At 42.9% G+C, this 24,889-nt stretch overlaps 3 protein-coding genes across 4 annotated transcripts; 1 reads left to right on the top strand and 2 right to left on the bottom strand.

Annotated features, from left to right (window-relative positions):
• Positions 1 to 595: 595 nt before the first annotated feature.
• Positions 596 to 4,268, top strand: fastkd3 (FAST kinase domains 3). Of its 2 annotated transcripts, XM_086150328.1 has the most exons (8): positions 596 to 668; positions 1,010 to 2,442; positions 2,559 to 2,644; positions 3,158 to 3,332; positions 3,410 to 3,476; positions 3,631 to 3,745; positions 3,922 to 4,053; positions 4,185 to 4,268. In XM_086150328.1, the coding sequence occupies exons 2-7, from the start codon at positions 1,035 to 1,037 to the stop codon at positions 4,018 to 4,020; spliced, it is 1,950 nt and encodes a 649-aa protein (XP_086006454.1). In that variant the 5' UTR covers positions 596 to 668; positions 1,010 to 1,034; the 3' UTR covers positions 4,021 to 4,053; positions 4,185 to 4,268. The 2 variants fall into 2 exon arrangements, with proteins under 2 accessions (XP_086006454.1, XP_086006453.1); XM_086150327.1 differs by lacking the exon at positions 4,185 to 4,268 and having other exon boundaries at positions 3,922 to 4,169.
• A 278-nt stretch (positions 4,269 to 4,546) lies between these two features.
• Positions 4,547 to 7,153, bottom strand: chmp5b (charged multivesicular body protein 5b). Its single transcript, XM_086150326.1, has 8 exons — positions 6,980 to 7,153; positions 6,148 to 6,252; positions 5,999 to 6,045; positions 5,820 to 5,913; positions 5,665 to 5,736; positions 5,288 to 5,396; positions 4,966 to 5,081; positions 4,547 to 4,876 (listed from the first exon to the last, which is right to left on the bottom strand). Exons 1-8 carry the CDS (start codon positions 7,046 to 7,048, stop codon positions 4,826 to 4,828), a joined length of 663 nt encoding a protein of 220 aa, XP_086006452.1. The 5' UTR covers positions 7,049 to 7,153; the 3' UTR covers positions 4,547 to 4,825.
• A 1,493-nt stretch (positions 7,154 to 8,646) lies between these two features.
• On the bottom strand, positions 8,647 to 13,263 carry LOC147231839 (delta-type opioid receptor-like). Its single transcript, XM_086150325.1, has 4 exons — positions 13,055 to 13,263; positions 12,655 to 12,907; positions 9,994 to 10,346; positions 8,647 to 9,721 (listed from the first exon to the last, which is right to left on the bottom strand). The coding sequence occupies exons 2-4, from the start codon at positions 12,894 to 12,896 to the stop codon at positions 9,192 to 9,194; spliced, it is 1,125 nt and encodes a 374-aa protein (XP_086006451.1). The 5' UTR covers positions 12,897 to 12,907; positions 13,055 to 13,263; the 3' UTR covers positions 8,647 to 9,191.
• Between the last annotated feature and the right edge of the window lie 11,626 nt (positions 13,264 to 24,889).

Here is a 24,889-nt window from a genome sequence, read left to right as displayed (position 1 = left end):
TAAAGTTTTCACCAAATGCCATGGAATGCTTAGATCTGGCCATTGGGTTTTTCATACTATTTTTTTCTCCCGTTTTTTATTTGAAAGAAAATATCAAAAGGGATTTATAAGTAACAAAATGCTGGCGTTGCTGTGAAAATGTCCACTAGTCAGGTGGATGGAGGGGCCCCTGGAACCACGGGGCAGCCTGATATGAAGACCTTTACTATAAAGTCCTTAATAATTCATTTTTGCATAATCTGAAGTGTTGTCAGGGTATACCTATTTCTTTAATCCTAGATTTAAATGACTAAAAATGACTAAATGTACCAATGAAATTAGGGACGTATCTGTCGTGTTGCATTTGAGGCGTATAGAGTGCCGGAAAAGGTTGCATCTTGGTAAATGGTTTAAAAACTCAATGACAACGTGATAAAACTTCCAATCCCGGATTGGCGTAGAGATCTACCCTTTTTATGATCTATTTAAAACTCCTATTATTGGATATTAAGGTATTTCCAGTACAACAAACTTTTTACATCACACATGAGAAATCCGCTGCGGCGTAGATCGTGTTTTAATTTTCCATGAGGCCCTGAACGCATCACATGCCACCCCTGGATCTACGGTAGCCGGACCGGCAGCTCTTTCTATCCCTACCTCTTTCTTTGCCATTGAAAAAGCTCCAGGTACGAACGCCGTTTTCCTCTTGTTGTTACTTATTTGTTTAATCCATCAAAGGCTAAGTTCCAGTCTTTGTATTTTTTTTGTCATTCAAAACAAACAGAAGTGTGTTTCTAGGTTGTATCCGAAGCTAGCAGCTAATAGGCTAACGTTTGATAACTGCAACCCTCAAGGTTGGACAGAGTCCCGGAGAAGAGAGCTGATTTCTTTATTTCCCTTATAATTATAAACTTGACTTTTATTTGATTTGGTGTTTAATTTATTAAGACTAAAATGACTGTCCACGATTCACCTGTTATTTTCGTCCATGTTTTTTAAAAAAAGTTTTCCTGTGTTTTACTGCTAGATGTGAAGAGTTGTGCTGCGGGGTCATGGCCTTAAAGCTGGTCCAGAGACTAATACCTTCCGGCCCTTTGGGGGTTCGACATGTCTCATCCTTCTCCGTGGGATCCCTGAGAATCAGCTGCACCCCCTGCCTTGTGCGGGGCTGCTGGAGGCTGCATCAGTCCAGAGGGGAAAGGAGTCTGTCCACAATCGTCAGGGAGCCGTTCTTCGTGGCCAGCAGCTCTGTCAGACTCCACAGAGACTCTGTCCCCAGGTTCCGCCTAACCCAGCTGCACCGACCCGCTGCGGCAGAGGAGCGGGCTTTCCAGGAGCGCTTGAGGAGTTGCTCCTCATGCAGGCAGGTCTTCAAACTCCTACGCTCCCAGGAGATCATGTCGGACACCATGGCCGCGGCCGCCCTCCATCGCGTGGCTGACCTGGAGCAGGAAGGCAACGCTCTGAAGAATCCATCGGTGCTAGAGAACGACGTCCTCCGGGCGCTCTGCCTACAGTTGGAGCAGGACTCTGGGCGGGTGACAGATGGAGGGCTGGTGTCTGCTCTCCTGGCTTGCACCCGGCTCTTCTTGGATCCCTGGAGCACTCTGATGGTGCGGCTGGTGTCGGAGAGCCAAGAGAGATTAGACCGGGGGCAGATGAGCGTCGGACAGCTGTGTGACCTTGGCCGGGCAATGCTGGCCATGGAGGGCCCCGGCTGTGTGATGTTGGAGGAGGTGATGCGGCAGATCCAGATGCAAGAGCCTGCTCGCTGGAGCATAGCAGACCTTGTGGATGTTTATAAACTTCTGCAAAATGGCATCGGCGGAGAAGGAAAATACAGAAATCTGTTGAATGCCATGCACATCCATGCCGTGACAGTCACCTCTCACATGGATCCCGCTGCTGTCAGCGGGCTGCTCAGTGCTCTGGTGTCTCTAAATCAGACGCAGGCCATGCCTCTTGTGATTGGTCTGTGTAAGCAAGCAGTCCGCCACGTACCACACTTCACCGATGAGGAGTTAACCCTTGTGCTCGGAGCACTCATGCACTTTGGCCACAGTGATCATTATTTCGTGGAGGCCATGGAGAGGCACGTGCCCACGATGGCCTTCATTTCTCACCCAGAGACAGTGACGAAGGTGATGCAGTTCTTTGGCAGGAGAAACATCCTTTGTCGGCCGGTGTTCGACACAGTGGCGGAGAGCTTCGTGTACCGGGCAGACGACTACAGCACTAGCCAGGTGGCCAGGCAGATCATGTCTTATGGAAAGTTGGGATACCTTCCACCTAACGCGGGGGACGTCTTCCGGAAGGTCGAAACCATCCTGCGCACTCGCTTCTCACACTTTCAGCCTCGGACGCTGCTGAACCTGCTCCACTCCTGCATCTTGGTGGAGAGATTTCCCGTCAATTTTGTGGCAAAGGTTTTCAGCAACTTCTTCATCCAGCAGCTGCAGGGTAAAAACTCCCTGTTAGAAATCTGTTATATCATGATTCATCGCGGGCATTTGGTGATCCACTTAATGACATCGGAATCACTATGTGTGTCTGTGTGTCTTCTGCTGCTGTTTCAGAGCAAGGAACGGGGCTCGACCGCATCACTCTTGCTCAGCTGACGCAGCTCTACATGACCGTGAAGCTGGAGTGCCCTTTCTATGAAGTGAGTTCCTTTACGCACAGGCCAAGGGTGTGATATGGCTGAAGTGAGTTGTGTGTGTTTGTGCACGAACTGGGTTTGCAAAGAATTAAAATTAATTTGAAGCCTGTAACTTTCTTTATCCACAGATGGGTTTCAAGTATTAATATTTACAGTAGGGGTCAGATATGTTCTACATGTTTATATACATAAAAGTTCTAGTTGTGAGTCGCCTGCATGCAAGTGGAAATAATTCTGGGATTATTTCAGTGGGCTGTTGTGATGACCATTTGTTTAGCAACTCCTCCACATTCCTTTTAATTCACAAAAGTAGTTTGACTTGGTCCAAATGGAAACATCCTAGTGGCAAATTTAGTGGTTAGTGGTTTCAAAATGAGTTAAGTGAACACACAAACATGTCCTGAGCTGCTGGTGATTTCAAAAGCTGAAGAAAGCATCGCGGTTTAAAAATCAGTATGAATTCTAAGTGTGGTATTCCTGCTCTCCCATGGTCTAAAATAGCATTTGTCTCTTTAGGGTCCCAAACTTCATCCTAAGTACCGAGTCAAGTCTTTCCTCATGCCAGGACGCTCACTGGAGACACCTGTGGATCCCCATCTGTACAACTCCGTGAAAATGGGGCTGGTGGATTTGCTCGGGGCTCGTTCATACTTTGGATCCAAAGTTCTGACACCATACTGCTACACCCTCGGTAACAATCTGCCATTTGTGTCGTTGATATGTTTGTAGTTTGCCATGACAGGGCTTGATTTTCACATCTTCTCGCAGATGTGGAGATAAAACTGGATGAGGAAGGATACGTGTTGCCTGCCAGCCATGATGATGTGTTCAAGAGGTAAATGCAGCCATCTGTTTTATGGAACCACAACTCATTCTGCACGTGTTAAAAACAACAGTCGTGTTAACTTTCTATTAAAGAAAGAAAACAGTATTAGAATATCTTAAGTTTCTCATCCTGTCTGGTTTAAACCCCTTTTGAACGTCGACAGGATCGCTCTTTGTATCGATGGACAGAAGAGGTTCACCACCAACACCCGGCAACTGCTCGGCAAAGAGGCAATCAAGCAGCGACACCTGAGGCTTCTCGGTTATGAAGTTGTGCAGGTCAGATCCTCATTGGCATTATTTTTTGCCAAATTTCATATTTATGACATTTGACATGGTTTGCCGCATGTTGTTGTATTTTACTATACTGGTATTGAAATCACCAAAATGTGTAATTAATATATATATATATATATATATATATATATATATTTACTTTGTTTATTTTTTTCCAGATCCCTTTTTATGAATTTGAAAATCTGCGAAACAAGAGAAGCGTGGTCGACTATCTCCACCAAAAAATCTTCCCACACAGTTACAGACTAAGCTGGTGATTGCAGGATAAGGGAAAAAAAGGAAAGATAACTGTATGCTTTTTCTTTTTTTTGGCCTGTATGAAACTCACATAATTTATTTTTGCTAAATTTGCCAGAATAATTATTTTGTATCCACTAATAAATGAGTGAAACAACACAGCACAATCCTGTATATTTTGTAGCTCCATCTCAATAAAACAAAACATAGAAGGTCCACAGACATTGCATCGGCAGGTTGCAGTTGTTGGATTTCTACGTCAACATTTCGGGGACAGTTTTCACGGCGACCGAGTGAACTGATGGTCACATAATGTGCAGAGCTTTCCGGTCTACACACCCACAAGGTAATAGTTCCCCTTAACAGTAATATCTTTCTACCTTGCTCCACCAAAATTACTTCTAACAATATTTCCCAAGAATGATTCCACCTAATTACCTGTTTTCCAAAGCAGAGGGATACATTTACCTGTTGGATTCTTACATCTGTGTTGTACAGTGTCATTTCTAAAAATGATTATTTTAAATATAACATCACACAATGAATAGTTTGGAAAATAATTTATTATGTAGTTCAGAACAGTGCTGCAGAAACTTTATAATGACAGGGATCCCTCTTCCTATAGTCACATCATTTTTATTTAACGCTTCACTCAATCCGAATTAAAATAGCTTATTCAAAAAGCTGATATAGTTTCCATCATTTGTTGAACTGCAGAGGCTCTGGGCTTAAGAAATCATGCTCCAAAGCTGGGAGTGTAAGGTGGAAAAAATAGAAAAGAGCTATGATACATGTAAAAACAGCAAAGTTGAACCAACTCCATCTTTATGTAGCAGGGATCTGAGGAAGGCCAAACTCATCCACAAGAATACCATCCTGGAACACAACGGAGAAAGGCATTAATGGATACATAAACAAAGAAAAGCCTCTTTCCTGTCCTGCTGTGCATAGGAAAAGTGAAGTACCCTATTGGTTGTCTTGTCACCAGGCATGCCCTCTGGGATAGAAGGAGCTGTTGCAGCCTCGTCCAGGTAAGAGCTGTCATCATCCAGCAGTAACTCATCGCCCAAGGCATCCAGTTCTGAGTGCAACAAACAGCAAATGTGTCAGCGCCCTGCTCATTAGCTGTGTGCTAGTAGTAAACTTAAAGTTACATTTTTGCAAAAAGTGGGAATGGTGCGCTGGTATCTGCCTGAATAATTATCTGGGACACCCCACCTCACCAGTTTCAAAATATTTCCTAAATATTAACTCTGGGGAGTGCTGGCATGGTAGTACTTCACTGACCTGCTTCCAGGTCATCCTCATCAATTTCAGGTGTGCCGTAGCTTCTTCCAAGTGCCTCCTGGATATCATTAGCATCCTCCATCATGTCTTCCAGTTGATCTTGAATATTCTGAATTTAAAAAATAAAACAATTATAAATGTTAATCTTACAAATTTCTTTTTAAAAGCGGAAGTCATTAACTGATTCATCTAATTCAAATAAAAAAAATCAATTGCCTGCAGTAAAGAGGAATATGTAATTTGTTCAGGAACATGACAATGCTCATTTACACAAAGAATCTAAATTATATTTAGACACTACAGTTATTTGTAAAGTAATTTTCAAATGAAATAGTAGCAATTGGTATTTTGGTAGTTTTAAATTCAAACATGAATACCTCAATCTGATCAATGTTGACTTTCTTGTATGCTTTCTTCATATCTTTCAGGCCAATTTTCATGGCATCAACCTAAAAAAAAAACACAGATGTTAGTCAAGTGTAATTCTATAATTATAAAAGTCACATATGGAGCAAAAACTCATGTTTCTTACGGTAGTTTTAGTGTCTTTAAGACTTTGGATTGTGTAGTTTGCCTGTTCCATGTTGAAGGACTGCTGCATGAGGTTGTCTCTCTGACCTTCATACCTGCAGGATATGAGAAAGACGGCTGTGAGAAAAGAGGGTGGAGCTCCGCTAATCTCAGTGTGCTTTAAAAATGTAAGTGACTTACATTCTCTTCTGCTTCAGTATTCTCATCGCCTTTTGTTTGACCATGTTCTTGTAGATTTAAAAAAGAAATGGGGGAGAATTTAAGGAACAAACACATCAGTTGAGCAAACCTATGTGATGGTATTGTTTGGTGGTAATATTTCATCTCACCTTCGAAGGCCCATCTCTCATCTTTTTCATCTGATCCTTGTATTTTACGAGCTCTGCATCTAATCTGGCAATTTTCTTGTCGACTGACTCTGCCCGACCATCAACCTGAGTGGGAAAATCTAATTGTCAGTCAATCAATCAAACACAGAAGCTCGGGGCGGCGTGGCACAGTTGGTGGAGCAATTGTATTTGTCCTGGTTCGAATCCTGGCCCTAGTGTGTTGAAGTGCTGTTGAGCATTGTTGAACACTGAACCCAAACTGCTCCTCTGGCGCTGATCGACAGACTGCTCATGGTTCATCCATAATGGGTTAATTGCAGGGAACGAATTTCCCCACGGGGATTAATAAAGGATAAATTATTAATATAGATTGCTCCCCGTCAAGCTATACATACACTATACAATCCCAAGTCAGCTTAGAGTGGCCATGCCAGAACAACCAACCTGAATTACCGGTTGTTGACAGCTATTTCCTTACAGACAGTGACTCAGGTTGTTCTGCCTCTGTGTCATTTAGCTGGGCCTCCAGCTTTAAGGGTGAACTCCAGAATCATTGTCCACATACACTGACCCGATTGTTGGACCACCGACATTTATATTTTCAAGACCATGATACCACCGCCTGCTAAGTTACTTTTCTTTTGGTTGTTAGTCATGTTTAGAAAAGGGGGCAAGAACCAGTGCATGACATATGACAAATGTTATACGTCTATTCGACTAGCTCAACATGGCCATGTATGTCTTGAGAAAAGTTAGCTAACTAATTAGCCCAAAGGAGTCCATCTTTGTTTACTTTCACAGCGTTCAAAACACTTCTCAGAAACATACGTACGCTTCCGATGCAGTCCGTGAGGTTCGGCGGCGGGTCCTTGGGTTTTCCTCTGCCAAAAATGCGATTCATTTTTCTTTTTTTTAAACAAAATAACTTTAAAGCGTAAGCAGGAGAAACCAGGAGTTTGCTTGTGCCTTCAGTCCAGCGTCGGCTGGGAGAGACACACCCGGAAGAGACTAGAGTGACGTCAAAGCATCACGTGACATTACTCGGCTGCGCCTGCTCCCAAAAAGCCTTTTCATAAATATTTACATTTTTATTTTATATTTTGTGAGCAATCTCCTTTTGCGGTGTTATTGAACACTGCCCATTATTTTATTTGTGACGAAATGAGTTCCCAATCTCCTTTAAAATTGTTCATTATTGCTAGCATTACAGGTATGTTTTCAAATTCTGATGGGAATAAGCTTGTGGCTGCATCTACCACATAAATTAGCAGATTAATTTTAAAGTTAACATTAACATTAGCTTCAAGTGCCAAGCTTCAGAAGTCTTTGTCTTCGTCTCCAACATTAGACTGATTCAATATTTCCCCCACAGAGGGGAGCTGCAGTCTTAAAAGTAAAACAGAATATTCTTGGAGCAGAAGTGTAAATGCGCATCACATCACATCTTAGATAAGATTGTCCCAAAGTCCAATGAGTCAATGAGTTTTTTGTTTTTTTTTTAAGCTTCATTTAATGTAGAACATTTCATTGACAAGATGTTTCCCCCATGTGACTGACTGCAAACAAGGCCAATATGCAAATAGAGATTATAAAACAAGCATTTAATTCAATAGTGAAGTCTGATTTAAAGAGTCAAAGTGAGATTTCTAAGAATTTTTCTTTGTGAGGAAGTAATAGAACAGCAACACTGAATCTGCTGTTTCCCCAAGTTGTGCTTTGACATAAAGCTTTGCCCCCCCCCCACCAATCCCATCCCCCCAAAAAATTAGATATTACAGACGTTTATGAATTATTTTCATTCCTGTTGGTGGACAACTTCACACACAGCATATATTTGTTTCTACAATACAGAGTCTATTTTCCGTACATTCAGGTGTTGCGTTAAGCTGTTATCACAATGATTGCCGTCATGCTATAAATACAACATAGCCTGTGCTCGTTCTCTTTTCTACCCTTATATCATAAAGTTACTATACGTCGTCAAACAATTTTGATGATATACAATACTAAAGCAGTGAATTAAATTATGTGCACATTTCCTTATGCTTTGATCTTGCCCCAATACAATGGTTACGCTACAGCGTCACTGCTTAGTATATGTTACTAAAGATACATAGTATATCAGATCAAACCCAAGCACAGCACGATTGAATAATTTACTCTAAATATAGTACATATACTACACATTTATCAGACTGGACACGATTACAGTCAACACAGATAGGGAGCCCTCTGACAAATTGTAAAGCATGTTCCCGTCCAGTTTGCACCAATCGCTTTTCTCCTCGATCACAAAATCAAGCAGAACTTGTGTCAACATGTGGCAGGGATTCATGCAAGAACAAATTATGTTTATAAACGTGTGTGTGTGTGTGTGTGTGTGTGTGTGTGTGTGTGTGTGTGTGTGTTTTTGTGGACATTAATGGATATATATATATACATATATATATATATATATATATGTATGGATATACACACATTGTATGTATGATGTGTTGTTTGACCCTTCGACCCGTCAGGGAATCATTCTTAAAAGGATCACTTTCCATCCTGGACTGTTAAAGGCACGTTTGGCAAAACAAAGAAACAAGTCAGTGAGAGAAAAGTGTGAATACTGAATTAAAAGGGAAACCTTTACAGGAGATTTAGTGAAAGGAAAAGAATAGACACATGCAAAAATTATAATGTTTGAAACTTGATTTTTTTTCTCATTCTTCAGATACGCATGAACTATATTGTGGCACTACTTAATGTGCAAATGTTATTAAGCTACTCCAGTATATGCTTTCATCAAGTCACATTTTTTTCTCTCAGTGATATTCAAATTCTGCAGAAATGAAATAGATGTAAAAAAAAAAAAAGGGATCACTTTGAAAAGATGGTTTTGCTTACATAGGGCAGTTGATTTATTGAGAAGGAGGGTTTCCATTTCCATCCCAACAGTCCATTGATAGTGTTTACATTAATGACGTAAAATGGGTCAGTCCCAGGTCAGGCGAGTCTTCCTTCCCGGTGTGAGAAACCGAAGACAGTTCCACAGCTAGTCACGTGGGTCTACTTGTCCTGTCAGGATTCCGCAGGGGAACCTCGGCCTCCTGCGCGATGCCGAGGCCCTTTTTGCGCCCCGAAGCCTTCTCCCCGTTCAGTTTGGCAGAGAGGCAGAAATCCTTGAAGCAGCGTTTAAAGTTCTCGTCCAGGAAAGCATAGAGAACGGGGTTGAGGCTGCTGTTGGTGTAACCGAGAGCCACGCAGAAGAAGTACGCCGCCATGATGGCGGTGGTTTCGGGCACGCTCACCAGTGCCCTGACCAGGATGAAGATGTGAATGGGTGTCCAGCAGATAACAAACACGGCAACCACGACCAGGACCAGGCGCGTGATGCGGCGCAGATTGCGATCCTTCTCCCGCGAGCCGGAGAGCATCCTTACACTTTTCAGCCTCAGGACCATGAGAGAGTAGCACACCGTGATGATGAGCACGGGCACAACGAAGGCAAAGACAAACACGCATATCTTCATCAGAGTGTCCCAGTACACGTACGGCTCCGGGAACTGTAAAGCACATTCAGTTATGTCTGCGGAAGGAGAGAAGGGAAGGGAAACGTTTGTTAAAGGACAAAGTATATTCGCTTTGTCATAAATTAAACGCCATTCGGAGCTTTTCTGCACGCAATTTCTTGCACTCAGTCAGTCAAATGCGGGAAAAGTCGTCGTGGCTAATGGAAGCATTTGTACCGATGGATAGACTTGACAAAAGGCGGTTCTGCTCTCGAGCTATTATCGTTAAAAGCGGAAAGTGCATATGAGGGAATCTTGGCAACTTCGCCGGAGCACGACCCTTTCTTACCGCTGTTTGTTTGAGTGCCGCCGAGAACGAAAGCGGGTATCCCAGCTGCCGACGACAGAATCCAGATGCAGACGTTGATCATCTTGGCTTTGACGGGGGTGCGGAAGTCCAGGGCTTTCACAGGGTGGCACACCGCCACGTAGCGATCCACGCTCATCATGGTGAGCGTGAAGATGCTGGTGAACATGTTGTAGTAGTCGATGGAGATGAAGACCTTGCAGACCACCTCGCCAAAGGGCCAGGTGTTCAGGAGGTAATCTGTACTTTGGAAGGGCATCGTCGTTGTGACGAGGGCGTCGGCGAGCGCCAGGTTGAAAATGTAAATGTTGGTGGCGGTCTTCATCTTGGTGTACCTGTTAAATATGCAGAGCATAAGCTGTGTCCTGGAATATTAGGGAATTGAGGCCAGACTATTTGATCACGCTGCTATTACGGATTGGATGACAGGGTAGGAGAGCTTTCTTCTCGACTCATTATGAATTATAAGTTTGCCGCAGGTCAGGCAGCCTCCATGAATCTATAATGCAATCTCTCTGACTCCCAGTTCTTTGTTATGTATAGTATTTCTGCTCAATGTAACCATCGGGCCAAATCCAATCATCCACCGTGACTGGATATGGCTCAACTAGGGGTGGCAATAACTTCCAACAATGACCGATTTAAATTGGATTTAAAGTCTTTTTTTCTTTTTTTAAACCCCTGCATTTTGATTTTGTATTGTATTAATTCATAGATACATCTGGCATTGTGACAGATTGATGCAATTATGTTCTATACTTACTGTAAAAATAAAAATCCAGTTACTCTGATCATCAAAACATTAAAAAAAAAAAAAGAATCATTACTCAGAATCATGCTCTTTCCATTTGGGAAATATTTGATTATAACTATAGGGCTTCCTTGTCTTGGAAATGTCTTTTTTAAATTTATTTAATTTAAGTTAAATTCTACTATATTTTTACGGTGCCAACACAATTAAATGCGGGGAACTCCAAGTGCTCCCAAATCGAAGTAAAACGCATTTTAAAACATTTCACGGCTCACAAAGTGCAATCGAAAGTTGGGTAAAGGTTGGCATCGTCATCCATTTCATAGACAGATTAAAAGTACTCCAATAACCAGCCTTAGGAGCAAGAACAAGATTTACTATTTTCCATACTTGTAGGATATTCAAAGGAAATATCAAGACGATTAGAAACAGGGCTGACATGACGAGTTGTATGTCCAACGCAAATCCTTCACATGGTTATTGATGATGCGGAACAAGTAACCCGGTTGTGCAAGCAGGTTAACAACATCTGCCGAAAGTACCTGTTTTATTTCCGCATTTACTTCCCATTCATGGCTCTTGAGAAAACAAAGTGTCTGAGAAATGCCGTTTTTCCAGGCTAATATGCCGCAGGTTAGAAAAGCAGATCGGCTTACTTTGCTTTAACTCGGGGCAAATAGGTCTGCTTCCAACATTTTAGGCGGTTTTACAAACACAGATTGATGGATGATGTAATATTTTTCCTTTTTTTGAGATCTATTTAATATCATTCATCATCATCAGAGCTCTGTGTCAACCCTGGCCGCAACCTTGAAACCATGTGTTGGTTTGAATTTCACCGGTCGAGTAAGGAAACAGACGGGACACTAATTGCCTGAGGGGTTTATCGGTGCAAGCGGCGGTTTGCACATACAAACACTCATTAGATCCATTTTCGATTATAAATATTTATCAGAGTAGCTTAAACAATCAGAGCCGTGCACGTTGAGAGCCGTTGGGCCGGTGCTGTTAAATTGCGAATCGACTCAGAAGAACAATCGGATGAGAGAGCCTTTTTTTTTTTAAATGAAGTAATAAAACTTGCCTCCGGCCAAGCCGACCGGAGGTGATTGTTTTCCGTGATTTGACGTCTTCCTGGTGGCGCTGCCACGTTTTACTGCGCGCCCTCGGAGAAAAATGCCTCGCTCTCTGGGGCCATAAATAATGGCAAATGAGGTGCACGCGGACTTCCTGGCCTGATGAATCACAGATGGATTCTGCTGCAATTAATATCCCCCCCCCGGCACGGCACTGATTTGTAGAACGTGACTATTTTGATGTACTCTCTGTGAGTGACAGGGTGAATAGCGGTTTATCTCCTTGTCAATGGTCGTGCGCCTCCATATGACGCGTAAATGAGAGGGTGAATTATGTTTTTTCTCATATGAATGATAGTGTGAATGATATGTATCATATAACACAATAATACTTTATTGATCCCTATTGGGGAAATCCGGGTGTTACAGCAGAGGACAGGTACCAGAAGACATTAGGGTTAATAAATAGACAATAGATAGAGACATTAGAAACGACAGAGACAAAATCGATAAAATAAAACAGGTAAAAATAGGTACACTGCTACGAATGGGAGGGTGAATGGTTGTTTGTCCTTTTTTTTTTCTCTCTGAACGACAAACATCATCAATTTGAAATCCCTCTTCAACGTCCTGCAGTTTTCGGCCTCTTTGACGCATCCGTGAGTGAAAGCAGGTTGGAGATGTGACACATAGCAGTGACCCCAAAGGTGCTGGGATCTCCACCGGCACCAACATTTATATTTTCCCTGCAGGAACACACACTTCTAAGGAACCGACCCCCCCCCCCCCATGATAGACCCAGGACCCCCCCCTTACCTGATGATGACATACATGACGAGGCAGTTCCCCAGCAAGCCCACCACGAAGACTAGGGAGTACACGGCGGTGATGAAGGGGATGAGTGGGGACATGCTTTCCACACCCTCGACGCCGTGGGTCGTGTTGCGGCTCCACGCGTATCCGGAGCCCCACAGCGTGGTGTTAGGCGCGCATTCCCCCGGTGGCGTGGGGGCGCACCTGGTATCCTCTTTGAAAATTTCCACCGGCGTGCTCTCCATCTCGAGTCAACCTAGAGATTTAGAAATATGTGCAAAAAAAAAAAAAAAAAAATAGTACTGTTACCATTGGCAACGAGGAAAAAACTGGGAACCAAACTTGGAAACTTCATGCCTAAGCGGGAGCGTATTTTGCATTAAAAAAAACCCGCAGGACTCACCTCGGATCCCCCGCAGAGTGTGCCGGACGAAGCCCCCTCCTCCTCCCCGGTCCGGGAGCACCGCGTCCAGGCGTGCGGTCCCTGCGTTAACCGCAGAGAATTCCAACTTGGTTTGGAGAGAACGGCGGGTTGCACGCACAGTGCGAGCAGGAGCGTGCGTGCGTGTGTGTGTGTGTGTCGCTGGAGAGACGAATGCTGGCTGATGCAGCTCCAGGTGTCCTCCAAGACGCCGTACTCACTTCCACGCAGCCATGGGGGTTGGATTTATCGTCCAACCCTGCACTTGTTCCAGTGTCTGATCCCCTTTCCTTTGCTTTCCCATGTTCACATCCCACCTTCTCTTCTGTGACAAGGCTTGGGTTCTTTCCAGGAGCTCCTAAAGCTGCTACCAAGCAGACGTCATTTATCCGTCCTGCAATCCTGCCTCCAGCCCAGTCTCAATTTCCAAGTCTTTTGAAGCATATTAATGGTATAACACCCAAGTGCACGGCGCTTGCCGTCAATATTTTCTCTCCCCCTGGTAAAAAGATGCAATGAGAAACAGGACTGAGGCTTTGGGTTCAGGAGGGGATCTTGTTTTAAGTGTCTGTTCAACTCACTTCTAACCAGAACTGCATTGACTAGGTTGCCACTTCACTCGATGCTTCATTACAGTTTATATGTACATTTATAGCCTCCCTTGTATATCACACCGAGCGTACTTTTATACATTTCATGATTTCGGGCGAATTTTAATGAGAACCGTTTATAAATATATCTCCAACACATGTGAAGGCACGGCTCCAGATTGTGTCGACGCCTCTACCTGCAGACGTACGGTTCTTCAAATGCCATCAGTGGCGGCTACAAATGTGTTTAATATGATTCAGCGGAACACTGGCTGTTAGTTCTGCTTTTACAAATATACTCGGTTCCGGTTGACACTGTCGGCGAGGTAGGAATTGAGCTACATTGGTTTCGCAGCTTGTAGTTGTCTCAAACTGTACTGCATTATATCAATGGACATTTGCTTATATGGAGCTTTTGACTTTGTCAAGACAACCGTTCATACAAGCCCCGGGGAAACGCTGGTATTGACTTGATGTGAAAAAGTATGGAGAAGTGTAGTCATTCAAGAAAACAAATATATGACTTCATGGCAGATACACTGCTGCTGAAAAAACAATTAAAGAATCAGACTTTTTTTATTATTCGACTGCACAGCACACACAGGAATTTATCCTGGTGCAACAGTAATTTAAAAATGATCAAATAATTTATGAGAAAGAAGAAAAAGTTAACTTAGCAACAAAAAAATATATATATGAGCTGTCCTTTTGAGAATACAGTATATGAAAGAACTGATGAGTAGTTTGTAGTTTCACAAAAAATGGTCTTGTGGGACTGGCTGAATGACTTAATATATGATATTAATCAGTATATATATCAATATTATGTTAATTCATAAAATTTGTAATGTTGACATTCATGTAGTATTCATTTATACATTCATTCATTCATTCATTCATGTATTCGTTATTCACATGGCTCAGGGTCCCAGGGCCACATATGCACATGTAACCATTCACTCTCTCGTTCACAGATCTGCACAATTCAAGCTTCCAGTGAACCTCCTGTAGGTTTTTGGACTGTGAGAGGAACCCTGGAGAACCAGGAAGAACCCCACGCAGACGCTGGGAGAACACCGAGGCTCCAAGCAGAGAGACCCCCTGTTGAGGAGATCCAACCCTGGACTTTCTTGCTGTGAAGCAGAAGTCAAAACTGATGTTGTGTTTTGCATGAGTATTCAAAGTGCATCACATTATGAGGTGGAGCCGCTGTCTGAGGAAGTAAAACCCGCTCATCTGTTGATTTCTCCAGGCCTTCTTGGAGTTCTAGGTCTGTGAGCTTTCACCCGCAGCTGCTGTCACCCTAAGAAGAAAAGCGGTGGGAAGCCAAGAGTCGTTATTACTGTGAAATGAAATATTTAAATACTTCTGACTGCAAGTAAGTAATGGATGAGTTAATCACGCCTCCATCACTTTGCTACTTTCCCATATTTGAAATCCACCCACAAGTCAAAAACTTTCGTAGTCAAATTAGGATAGAGAAACTTAACACACACACACACACACACGTGCAAGCTCACACACATGCACGTTTGGATATGAGTAGAAAATAAGGCTGCAATTTGCAAACGCAAATGTAGAAATTAGAAAACAAACCCATGACAAATTAGTTGTTTTTTTCATTTGTGGCTACCAGAGGATATCGTGCAAATGGTGTGCACATTGTGCAATGAAAGCTGGAAAAGGCTCCGGACCCCCTGTAACCCTGAACACAGGATAATTGATTCCATAATAATTGACTTCCTGATATTTGTTTTGTTTTTTGTAGTTTTTTTCACCCATTCCTTTTTGGAGCTGGAGTTTTTCTATCTTGAGAATATAAGGAAAAGCCATCTTCTTTCCCTCTTTCCACCTTTGCCATTGGTGAGGCTCAATCATTGATGCACATGCTGTGTCTATTTTGTCATGTTGGGATGTTATTATGTCGCTTCCCCAGCGGGATATACTGCTGTATTGATTATGCAGATATGCAAACATCCACGCCATAATACATTCAAATCTCAAGACCAGACTGAACTCTCCTGGGAGGAGAGCGGCAGAGTGCACAGATGAATTTTTGATAAAGCTCCACTGGGTGGGTCGGCAGAATCCTTCTGAGTAATGAAAATTAGCCTGGAATTCTCTCCCGTATTCAGCGCCCCTTGGAATGTAGCTTTTACGGCGGGTTCTCCAGAAAGCAATTTAATCAGCTTTCATCAATAGGAAACAAACCAAGAGGTCTTTTAAATTGGTGGGTAAAATGTATGCTAACATCAAATACAGAAAATTGATTTCAAAGCAAAATCTGTAAATACATGTTATGTTGTGAATATTTGATGAAAATGGGGTTCAGACACTTGGAGTTAAGGCGTCAAAAGAACAAAACGAGGTTTAATTATTAAGATGATTAACCGAGCCATGAGGTGGCTCGAAAGCAACGAAAAGGCTAAAGCTACCTGAGCATCAGAAGTCTTTGAAAAGATTTGGAAAAGACTCTTTGAAAACTATCATCTCACACCTGCTTACGTCTAAAGAGGAGTTTTTAGAGTTTATAGTCGCAGTCTCAGCCATTTTACAAAGACTGTGAATCCTACAGGGTCACTATTTACAAGACTGCAACTCGATTCTTTCAGTGATTTTTTTTCCCCGCCATGCAATATTTTCAGCGGGTGTTTGGCCCTGCCGTTTCACTCCGTCGCTTTTCTTTCTCCGCTCGATGGTGATACATTGGAGAGTTGTTATCAAACCGATCTGTTCCACCCACGGCTCCACCATCCTCTCCTCTTTCTGGATGCTTTAGACTGATAGGGACGTCCTTCGCTGTTTCTCGCTCATCCAAATACCGTTGCCACCGCCAATACCGCTCTGGTGATTGTAAAGCGCTGTTGCATATGTAACATCGCTAATACTATCTCAAGCTAGCTGTTTTTCATATACAGTGATCCCTCGCGATAACGCGGTTTACTTTTCACGGTTTCGCTACTTCACGGATTTGCATCGTGCATTGTGTTCTGCATTCTGATTGGCTAAATAGTCACTCCGCTTCTTCTCTACCTGTGCGTCAATACCGTTGCAGTTTAATATGTACACGTACGTAAAACAGCTTGCCAAATTTACATTACGTACGTGCAAATTCTCTTGCAATTTCGAGTTTTTCTAAAACCCATAATGTTGACAAAACGCTCTGGACCGACAAAAGCACCTGTGGCAGGGCCCAAAAGGCAGCGGAAGATGCTATCTATCGCAGATAAAGTTAAACTTCTGGACATGCTAAGTGAAGGTAAAAGCTATGCGGCTGTAGGTTGGCATTACGGAATTAATGAATCTTCCGTTCGTACCATAAAGAAGGAAGAAAAAACATAAGAACGATAGCAGCAATGTATAATAGAGTATTTAATTGTATAATAATTGTAAAAAAAAATAAAGGTTTCTACTTAACGGATTTTGCCTATCACGGGTTCTTTTTGGAACGTAACCCCCCGCGAAAAACGAGGGTATACTGTATCCAAACTAACTATTTTGTTTCCTTCTAAGACTTGAGACCTTTATTTTTGTAACGTCCTCGCCCCTTTACCTAAATCAGCCGTCTTTAGCGCATCTTTGTCCTTCAGGATTGTATGGATTGTTTACTTAGCCATGTTATAGTGCCTGCCAAGATCCATAACACCAACACCATTCTCACATTTACCTATAATTTCCTTCTTCAGATCAACTTCAATTCTTACCATCTTCTTCCCACCACTAACATCTTTAACTTTTTCAAGAGCCATAATGCAGGCTAACTTACCAAAAAAAGCGTTGTAATAGGAAAACACGATGGTGAACAATGTAAATAATACGGACCCACGTGCATGACTGTCGCTACGCAACAACGCCACACCACGGAAAGCCCGTATGTTGTTTGTTTGTGTGTTCGTGCACCGAGGCTTGTTTGCAGCTCGATTCAAAATTTAATGGTGAACCGCTCGAAGACCGATTTGTTCGTGATTACGGGCAATCGGGGTACATAACCATCGAGATGATGGATGGAGTGCACTGCGACTCCAGTATCACAAAATTTCCTTCTCGCTTTCAGTTTTCAGTCTGTGATCATGAACATCTTTTGGTGTAAGTCCAGCATAAAGGAAACGAGCTTGCTAATTTATAAGAGACATTAAGGTTTAATTAGAAATATCTCAAACTTTCCCTTCCAAGTAACCTTTCCAAAGGGGCCCAAAAAACATTCATCACATTAATGAGACAAAGCGAGAAGGAGGGCAAAATTAACCTAAAAGCTTTGATTTGCACTTCCTGTTTCTGATTGTTTGATGGGAGGTTGGTCGATCCATTGGTCGATCTTCTACCAATTCAAACGTCGGCTATGAAAGTTCTCGGTCATCCAGGTTCTGGTCATTCATTGAATCTTTTGGCATAAACCGGCCTTGGTTTCTCTCCTTGGGTTCCTCCTCTTGTCCCAGAAGCTTCTTCGGTTCCGATGGCGGTTTCCGGTATATTTCTGCTGGGGTCGGGCGTCAGGCGTCGGTCCACCTTGAGAGGATTCGTCATGTTAACAAGTGAGTTGTTTCCAAGTCATCTGAGTTGGAATCTGAGCAGGAGGATGTGAGGAATGATTTGTTTGACTCAGACCTGCTGTTAGCCATTGTTGTCCTTGTCCTGCAGGTGTAAGTGTACCGATGACCCCAGAGCCATGCATGCTCCGTGGTAACAATTTGAGTCGTTTTTATGTGGATTCGAATACTTTCAACCCCAGGGGTTCAGGAGTCCTTTGAACACTGTTTGTTGTGTTAAGCTAACAATAGATGGGTGCTTGTCTGTCTCCCATCTGAGCACACAGACATGAGAAAGGGTTTTGATTTCCAATAATGCTGTGTTGATTTAATCAAGATTTCGAATATCTCATATCATCAGCGCGATTCTTGCAACATCGCTCACGCTGCCCCCAGCTCACTTTGAAATGGACTGTGTGGTGTCAGTCATCACTATCCTATCCATCCATCCATCCACCCATCCATCCATCCATCCATCCATCCCTGCCATGTTAAGTGGCGAGCTCTAAATCTCCCCTCAGGGATGAACAATGTGTTATCTTGATTGGCACTTCTGCGGTCGCATCTGTTGACTGACGCTCACCATTTATCAGAAATTCACAGTATTCATTGTCAAAATGTTCACGTCAAAACAACTGTGTCTCATCACCATGGCGACTGAGTGCCAGATCCATTTATGGTAATATGAACTTCAGGTTATTTCAGTGTATGCACAGAGACACATACCTGGACTATTGGATGTGTCGGTCATTCATTCATTAATTCATTCATCATTCATTGTTTTCACCGCTTATTCTGTGCACAGGGTTGCAGCGTGCTGGAGTCAATCCCTGCTATCAGTTTGCGAGAGTCGGAGTTCACCCTGGACCGATGGCCAGTGATGCAGACGTACAACCATTTCCCCTCTCTTTCACATGTCATATAGAATTAGTAATTTATTTGAAGCCACTTAAATGTTGTTTTTATGGTTCAGATAATATGGTAAGAAGAAATTAGAACACCGCCCCCACTGCCCCGCCCCAGCACGCAAGCTTTTGATTTTTGTCATATTCAACATTTGCCCCATTGATTTGCAACTAAATTTCGATGCTGTCATATATAATACATTTATATTTGTAATTGATGTCATATAAAGCAGGATCATCCTGGAAAGCATAGGCAGGGACTGCAGTGCACTGTGTATGCTGGGTGGGGATTCAGCTGTGCATGTAGTTTTTGATTTACGGTGCAGGGGAACAGCTGATCTTCTGCAGAAACGCTGAGTGAGCATGTTAGAGAGTGGGACTCCCTCAATCAATGGATGACGGACTGCACCGCACACAGAATCTCTCCAACATCAGCCCGGAGGGGCAAAGTTGGAGGATTTAGCATGGCGTTTTTACTACTTTCCAACACGATGAGAACTGTGATGGTAAATCCACCCGCTGGTTTCACTGATTTCATTACCAAGATTGTTTTTTTGAGACCCCTCTGGCTTCACCCGAAGGTTAATGTTGATAAACGGTGACACGACGGTAATTTGTTGAAACAGAAGCACCTGTGACTGGCTTTTTTGTTGCGATGTAGGTTTGTTTAAGCTTGCTACTCTGCCACAGCATCACCAACCTATGGGCAATTATTGGAAATGTACAGAGAGTGAGAACAAATGCCAGGGCCATCTTTTCCCTCAGATTCTATCAGAGGGTAATACAATCATCCCAAAAGCCCATCATCTTTAATTTATCTTTTCTTTTTCTCGGCTTTGCGACATTTGGAGTTGCAAGGCAACTACAGGACTGTCTCAGAAAATGAGAATATTGTGATAAAGTTCTTTATCTTTTGTAATGGAATTACAAAAACAAAAATGTCATACATTCTGGATTTATTGTAAATCAACTGAAATATTGCAAGCCTTTTATTATTTTGATATTGCTGATTATGGCTTACATCTTAGGAAAACTCAAAAAACCTATCTCAAAATATTAGAATATCATGAAAAAGTAATTTTTGTTTTTTTAATTGCATTACAGAAGATAAAGACCTTTATCACAATATTCTAATTTTCGGAGACAGTCCTGTATATTCCCCATTCTCTGCAAAGACCGACATTACGGCGCTTTCATAATTTAGGGTTGGAAAGGTGGTGCGGGGGCCGGCAGTGGTCAGCCTTCTCGCAAGAAAGTCCGTTTGGATTCGGACAGGCGGCTTTTCTGTACGGACTTTCCAATATTCTATATTGCCCAGACATGTAAATGAGAGGGTGAACGGTTGTATGTTTCCATCTGACATTTGAAATGTTGTGTGTCTTTATATGATGGCGGAGGATCGTCCCAATCTCAAGGTCTGCCGTGCTCTCTGTTGTCGATTCACAAACACAACATTAAATATTCACGCGCTCATACATGTATAATTTTCATCCCTTCTTTTGTAAAGAGTTAAGTTTTCAGTGTGAAACATGCCGGCTGCAGCAGACCGAGCCCCGCTCTGCCATCATTCACCAGCGGCAGATGGCAGACAGCTTTTTTTTTTTTTTCTGATGGATGCCCATGACTTAATGAGAAGTGAGACTTGTCAATAGACACGATCAATAGGAGCTTAAATGCATATTTCATCAACTCCGCTTACACAGACGTGCAACCGTCCTTGCATAACTGTACCACCCCCGTGCAAATGAGCGCACGTATCCAATTCACACGGATGCTCTCGATGCTCGGTTCTTAACACGCCTGGCCTTGATTTTTCTGAAGCCGAATACATTCGCATCTTTTTCTTTCACAATGAAGCCCCCGTCTAATGTCTCACCGCGGGGAAAGGGGGCGTCCAGGGCCACAATTACTCAGCAGCATCTGGATTAAGGTGTGCTGCACTTTCGTCAAGAGGGTGGAACATCTCCTCTTTTCTCTCTCAAGCTATCGACCACGCAGGTTCCCGGTGCAAACCGTCAAAATGACTTCTGTGACAAATGAGTCATTACCCAGGCAATGTACTTTTTATTGAAACAAGATTGTTTTCTTATGTTTCATGCAAGCAAACAAGTGATGTTCCTGAGTTATAGTGAGGAGCGTGGTGAAAAAATGGTTGAAAAAATTTCAATTTCCTGTGTCCGCGCTGGGGCGAAACATTTCCTGGCCCACCTGCATCCATTACTGCAACTGCTTGAGCAAACTGAAAACATTATTCATCAATATAAATTATAATGTTTTCATTTGCATCCCAAGCTTTTGCAGAGTTTTTTTTCATAAGTCCAAATATCTACCCAACCTCCAATGATTAAAGCACTTTGTGAAATTTTAATGTGACATTTTTTCCCCGGTACCCAAACACAGCCTATATTATGAATATCATAAATCACATTATATCGAGATAGTATTAGTTATATAAATGTGCTTTATTGTGTGTGAGCTAAAGAAATAAACCAAATGAATGGAGAATGCTGGGACCCAAGTCAGGTCTACAAAAATTGATGATTTAATTTGATTTAATTTTATAATCCTATTCTATTTTAATTTATATTATTTACTCTTACTATTATATTAACAACACTTCTGGCGTAGTCGTAGATGTCAAGCCTCAAGTTTTGCAACGTCACGTTGTGATTTATTTGTTTCCAACCAAACGAAAATAACATATCTGGAAATAGAAGAACTCTGTCTGCAGTTGGATACATTCAACCCTTTATACAACAGACTGTGCATGACTCATTTGCTGCTCTGATGCATCCATGTTTCCCTGGCAACCATGGAATCGTAGTTGCAATGAAGTGAGTGGTGACCTTTGTTTGAGCTTTTTTGAAATGAATTAAATACTTAAAAGATATTAGAGCCGTTAAATGTAAATTATCGTCTATTCCCATTATATGTTGTTTGGTGATTCCATGACTGCACAATGCTGCCACCTGATTTGTTTTTACCTTTTCATTTGCGCCAGGGGGGTGTTTGGCTGACATTCGTAATAATCTTTGCTGGCGTGAAGGTTTTTTTTCACCTGCCATGTGAGACGATAAGCACAAATTCCCACGACGCGTTGATCCGGATGATGTTTGTTTCCGACTGCAGGGTACAAAGTTTGATGCATCATCTGACACAGCGAGGGGTGAAAGACAGACGGGGAGCCCGTTGCAGCCTCCATCCTCGGCCGGGCGTCAGGTCTGACTGTGCAGTAAAATCATCCTTTCTCACAAAGAACCTAAATGACTAGTAGACGGGCATAAAACATTTATGGGTGAAATCATTGTAAAGAAATCTGCAGGGGAGCCGCACTCATTACCCCGGGGCGACTGATGGATGGGTTAAATGTCTCGATTGCAGAAACTTCACTTGGAGGGAAGCATCTCGGAAAGGTATCGTTTTTTTATCGGTATCCGACCATAATCCTTATCCTTACTCTGCTAGGGGGCGTTGATGGCGGCTGATTACCAGCTGATTAAAAGAAAATAATAGAGTTGCTGAATGTGTGTGAATGTGATCAGAAGAAACACAAGCACAGCGGAATAAGCACAGCGGTGTACTTTTTGTGATATATTTAACAATTAGCACTCCAGCTCATGTGCTTTTAGGGTTGATGGGGAATCTTTTGGTGGCTCCTTAGCTATCATAAAACAACTCACCGTCAGGGAAAATGACTGCGATGCAGCGGAGCTCAGTGGTGACTCGTTCGAAATCGGCCAGAAACAACAATATCGCTTTACTTGACTTTACAAGTCGTACTAAACACCAGCCCAGTCACATGTCACTTAATGTCGGTGTGTGAGATAAACCCAGCGCCCTAATCTGAACACACACAGGACGAGAGATGAATGCGTGACAATGAAACAATGAATGAATGATTTTAAACTTTTCCAGTTTTTACGAATTCCCTGTTTTACTCTGTCTTTCTGTGCCTTTTTTTTTTAATTGTTAAATTAAAAAAAAAAATTGAATTTTTTTTTTTAATTAAAACACTCCCTCACGTTCCAACCTCTCCGCTACCTTGGAATTACTTAGCTTGTATTCCGGGTTTTGCCCGGGGGCTCCGTCAGACCCTCTGTCCTATTTCCTTCACGTATTTTCGCAAGAGGGAAGCAAAGACTTCACCTCTGAATTGTCATGGATATTCAACTTCTACACAGGTCCTGCCTGCTCATGGCCGCATCTGCATCTATCTGCAACAGCTGAAGCCGTACACGGACCCGGTGAGGTGAGATGCCACCTAAGCCCTTGACAGCCAGAGCAGAGTTTCAAAGAGCCAGGGTTGGTCATTAGACTATTGATCTCCAAGTGATGGCTGTTGGGTTCCTTTCCTGTTCTGGCTAAAAATTGGTCCGTGCATAGTTTACACCCCGGACACCCAAAGCTTGCCGAACTGCAACTACTGTAGTCAAATAGCAGTCAGGTGCCGCCGCTGCTACTCGTGTCCCCGGAGATGCCACCGCCCCGGGCAGGCTTCACCTCGGTGTGTGTCCGCCAGATGGATCCCCTCCCTGGTCCCTCCAGGTCTTTCGAACTGTTATTTCCCACCGAATGGCTTCATCTGTTCTTTTGTTGCCAAGTTCAGCAGCTCTCCAGCCGACATCCTGCCAGAGGTCGCCGGTCCATTTGCTCTGCTCTCGCTACTTCACCCGATGTTCAGCTTCGGGCTTTTCCCGCCTGTACGTGAGTTCAGGCTCTGCATCATGTGGATGTCACTTGTTGGTGTAAATGTCCAAACTCAAATGAAAGCAAAAAGGCCAAAACACCACAGATTCTCTTACCTCCTGAGGTTTTCCAGAATTAGCATTTAGCATTGATTATTTCTCCGTTGACATAATTGTATTGCTTTCTTCTCTACCCAAAAGCAGCCTTTAAACGTGACCTTCTTGTTTGAAAATGATGTTGTTGTACACACTTAATCCAGGGACAGTGATTGTTCTCAGTGGCGCCGCTGCCGTCACCACTGCAAATTAAAACATATAATGAAGTGATCATAGTGGGGTGTTTTCATGCACCCGTAATTAAAGTTTGAATCCCACGTGTCTTTTTAGACTCGCCGTGACTCCAGGGGGGCTGTTTTTTCACCCCTCAGCGGCCCCTTGACATCTCATCTGGAAACCTGTAGGGAGCTGGACAGGCACCTATAAATAGATATTCAAAGCAAGAAAAGGATATTAAATATGCCAGGATGTATATTTCCATTAATTCCTGCCAGCAGCCTCAAATTGCCACAACATAAGAATGAGCTGTAGGGTATTATAAAGCCGGTAGATTTATACTTCATGTTGCAGACTCTTAAATTAGACCAGTGTGATCGAGATTCACGAAACTGCGGCGCATGTCACTCACTATTCCATTTATATAAAGCATTCTAAATGAAAATGTAAGCAGACGGCCCACGAACCATGCCTTTCCACGGCCAATTAAAGCGTAGCTGGAGGTAATGCTTCTCAAAGCCCTGCAGCCTGTTGAGTTTTCACTTGAAGTTCCTCCATCATCACGCCTTTTCGCCTCAACAGCCCATTCGCCCATTGCTTCGCACATTCTGGAACAAAATTAAAAACACGTCCTATTTGCTGTTGATTGTCTCATAATAATTATTCCAATCGCTCAGCAGTATTAGCTCTTCGGGATGCGTTTTTTCAGTAGAGCATTCTTTGTGCAAGAAGGTGCCTGGTTGGATTCCGACCAAGGGCCTTTCTGCGTGGTCTCCATGTTCTCCCGTTTCTGCATGAGGTTCCTCCGGGTTCTCCGATTTCCTTCCACAGCCCAAAC

The sequence above is a fragment of the Fistularia commersonii genome, chromosome 8, assembly GCF_037954325.1.
Source record: "Fistularia commersonii isolate RoL2024-O1a breed Wild chromosome 8, RoL_Fcom_v1.0, whole genome shotgun sequence".
In the NCBI taxonomy this organism is placed as follows: Eukaryota; Metazoa; Chordata; class Actinopteri; order Syngnathiformes; family Fistulariidae; genus Fistularia; species Fistularia commersonii.
Note: the sequence above shows the minus strand (reverse complement) of the source record. Positions and strands in the feature narration are given on the sequence as shown.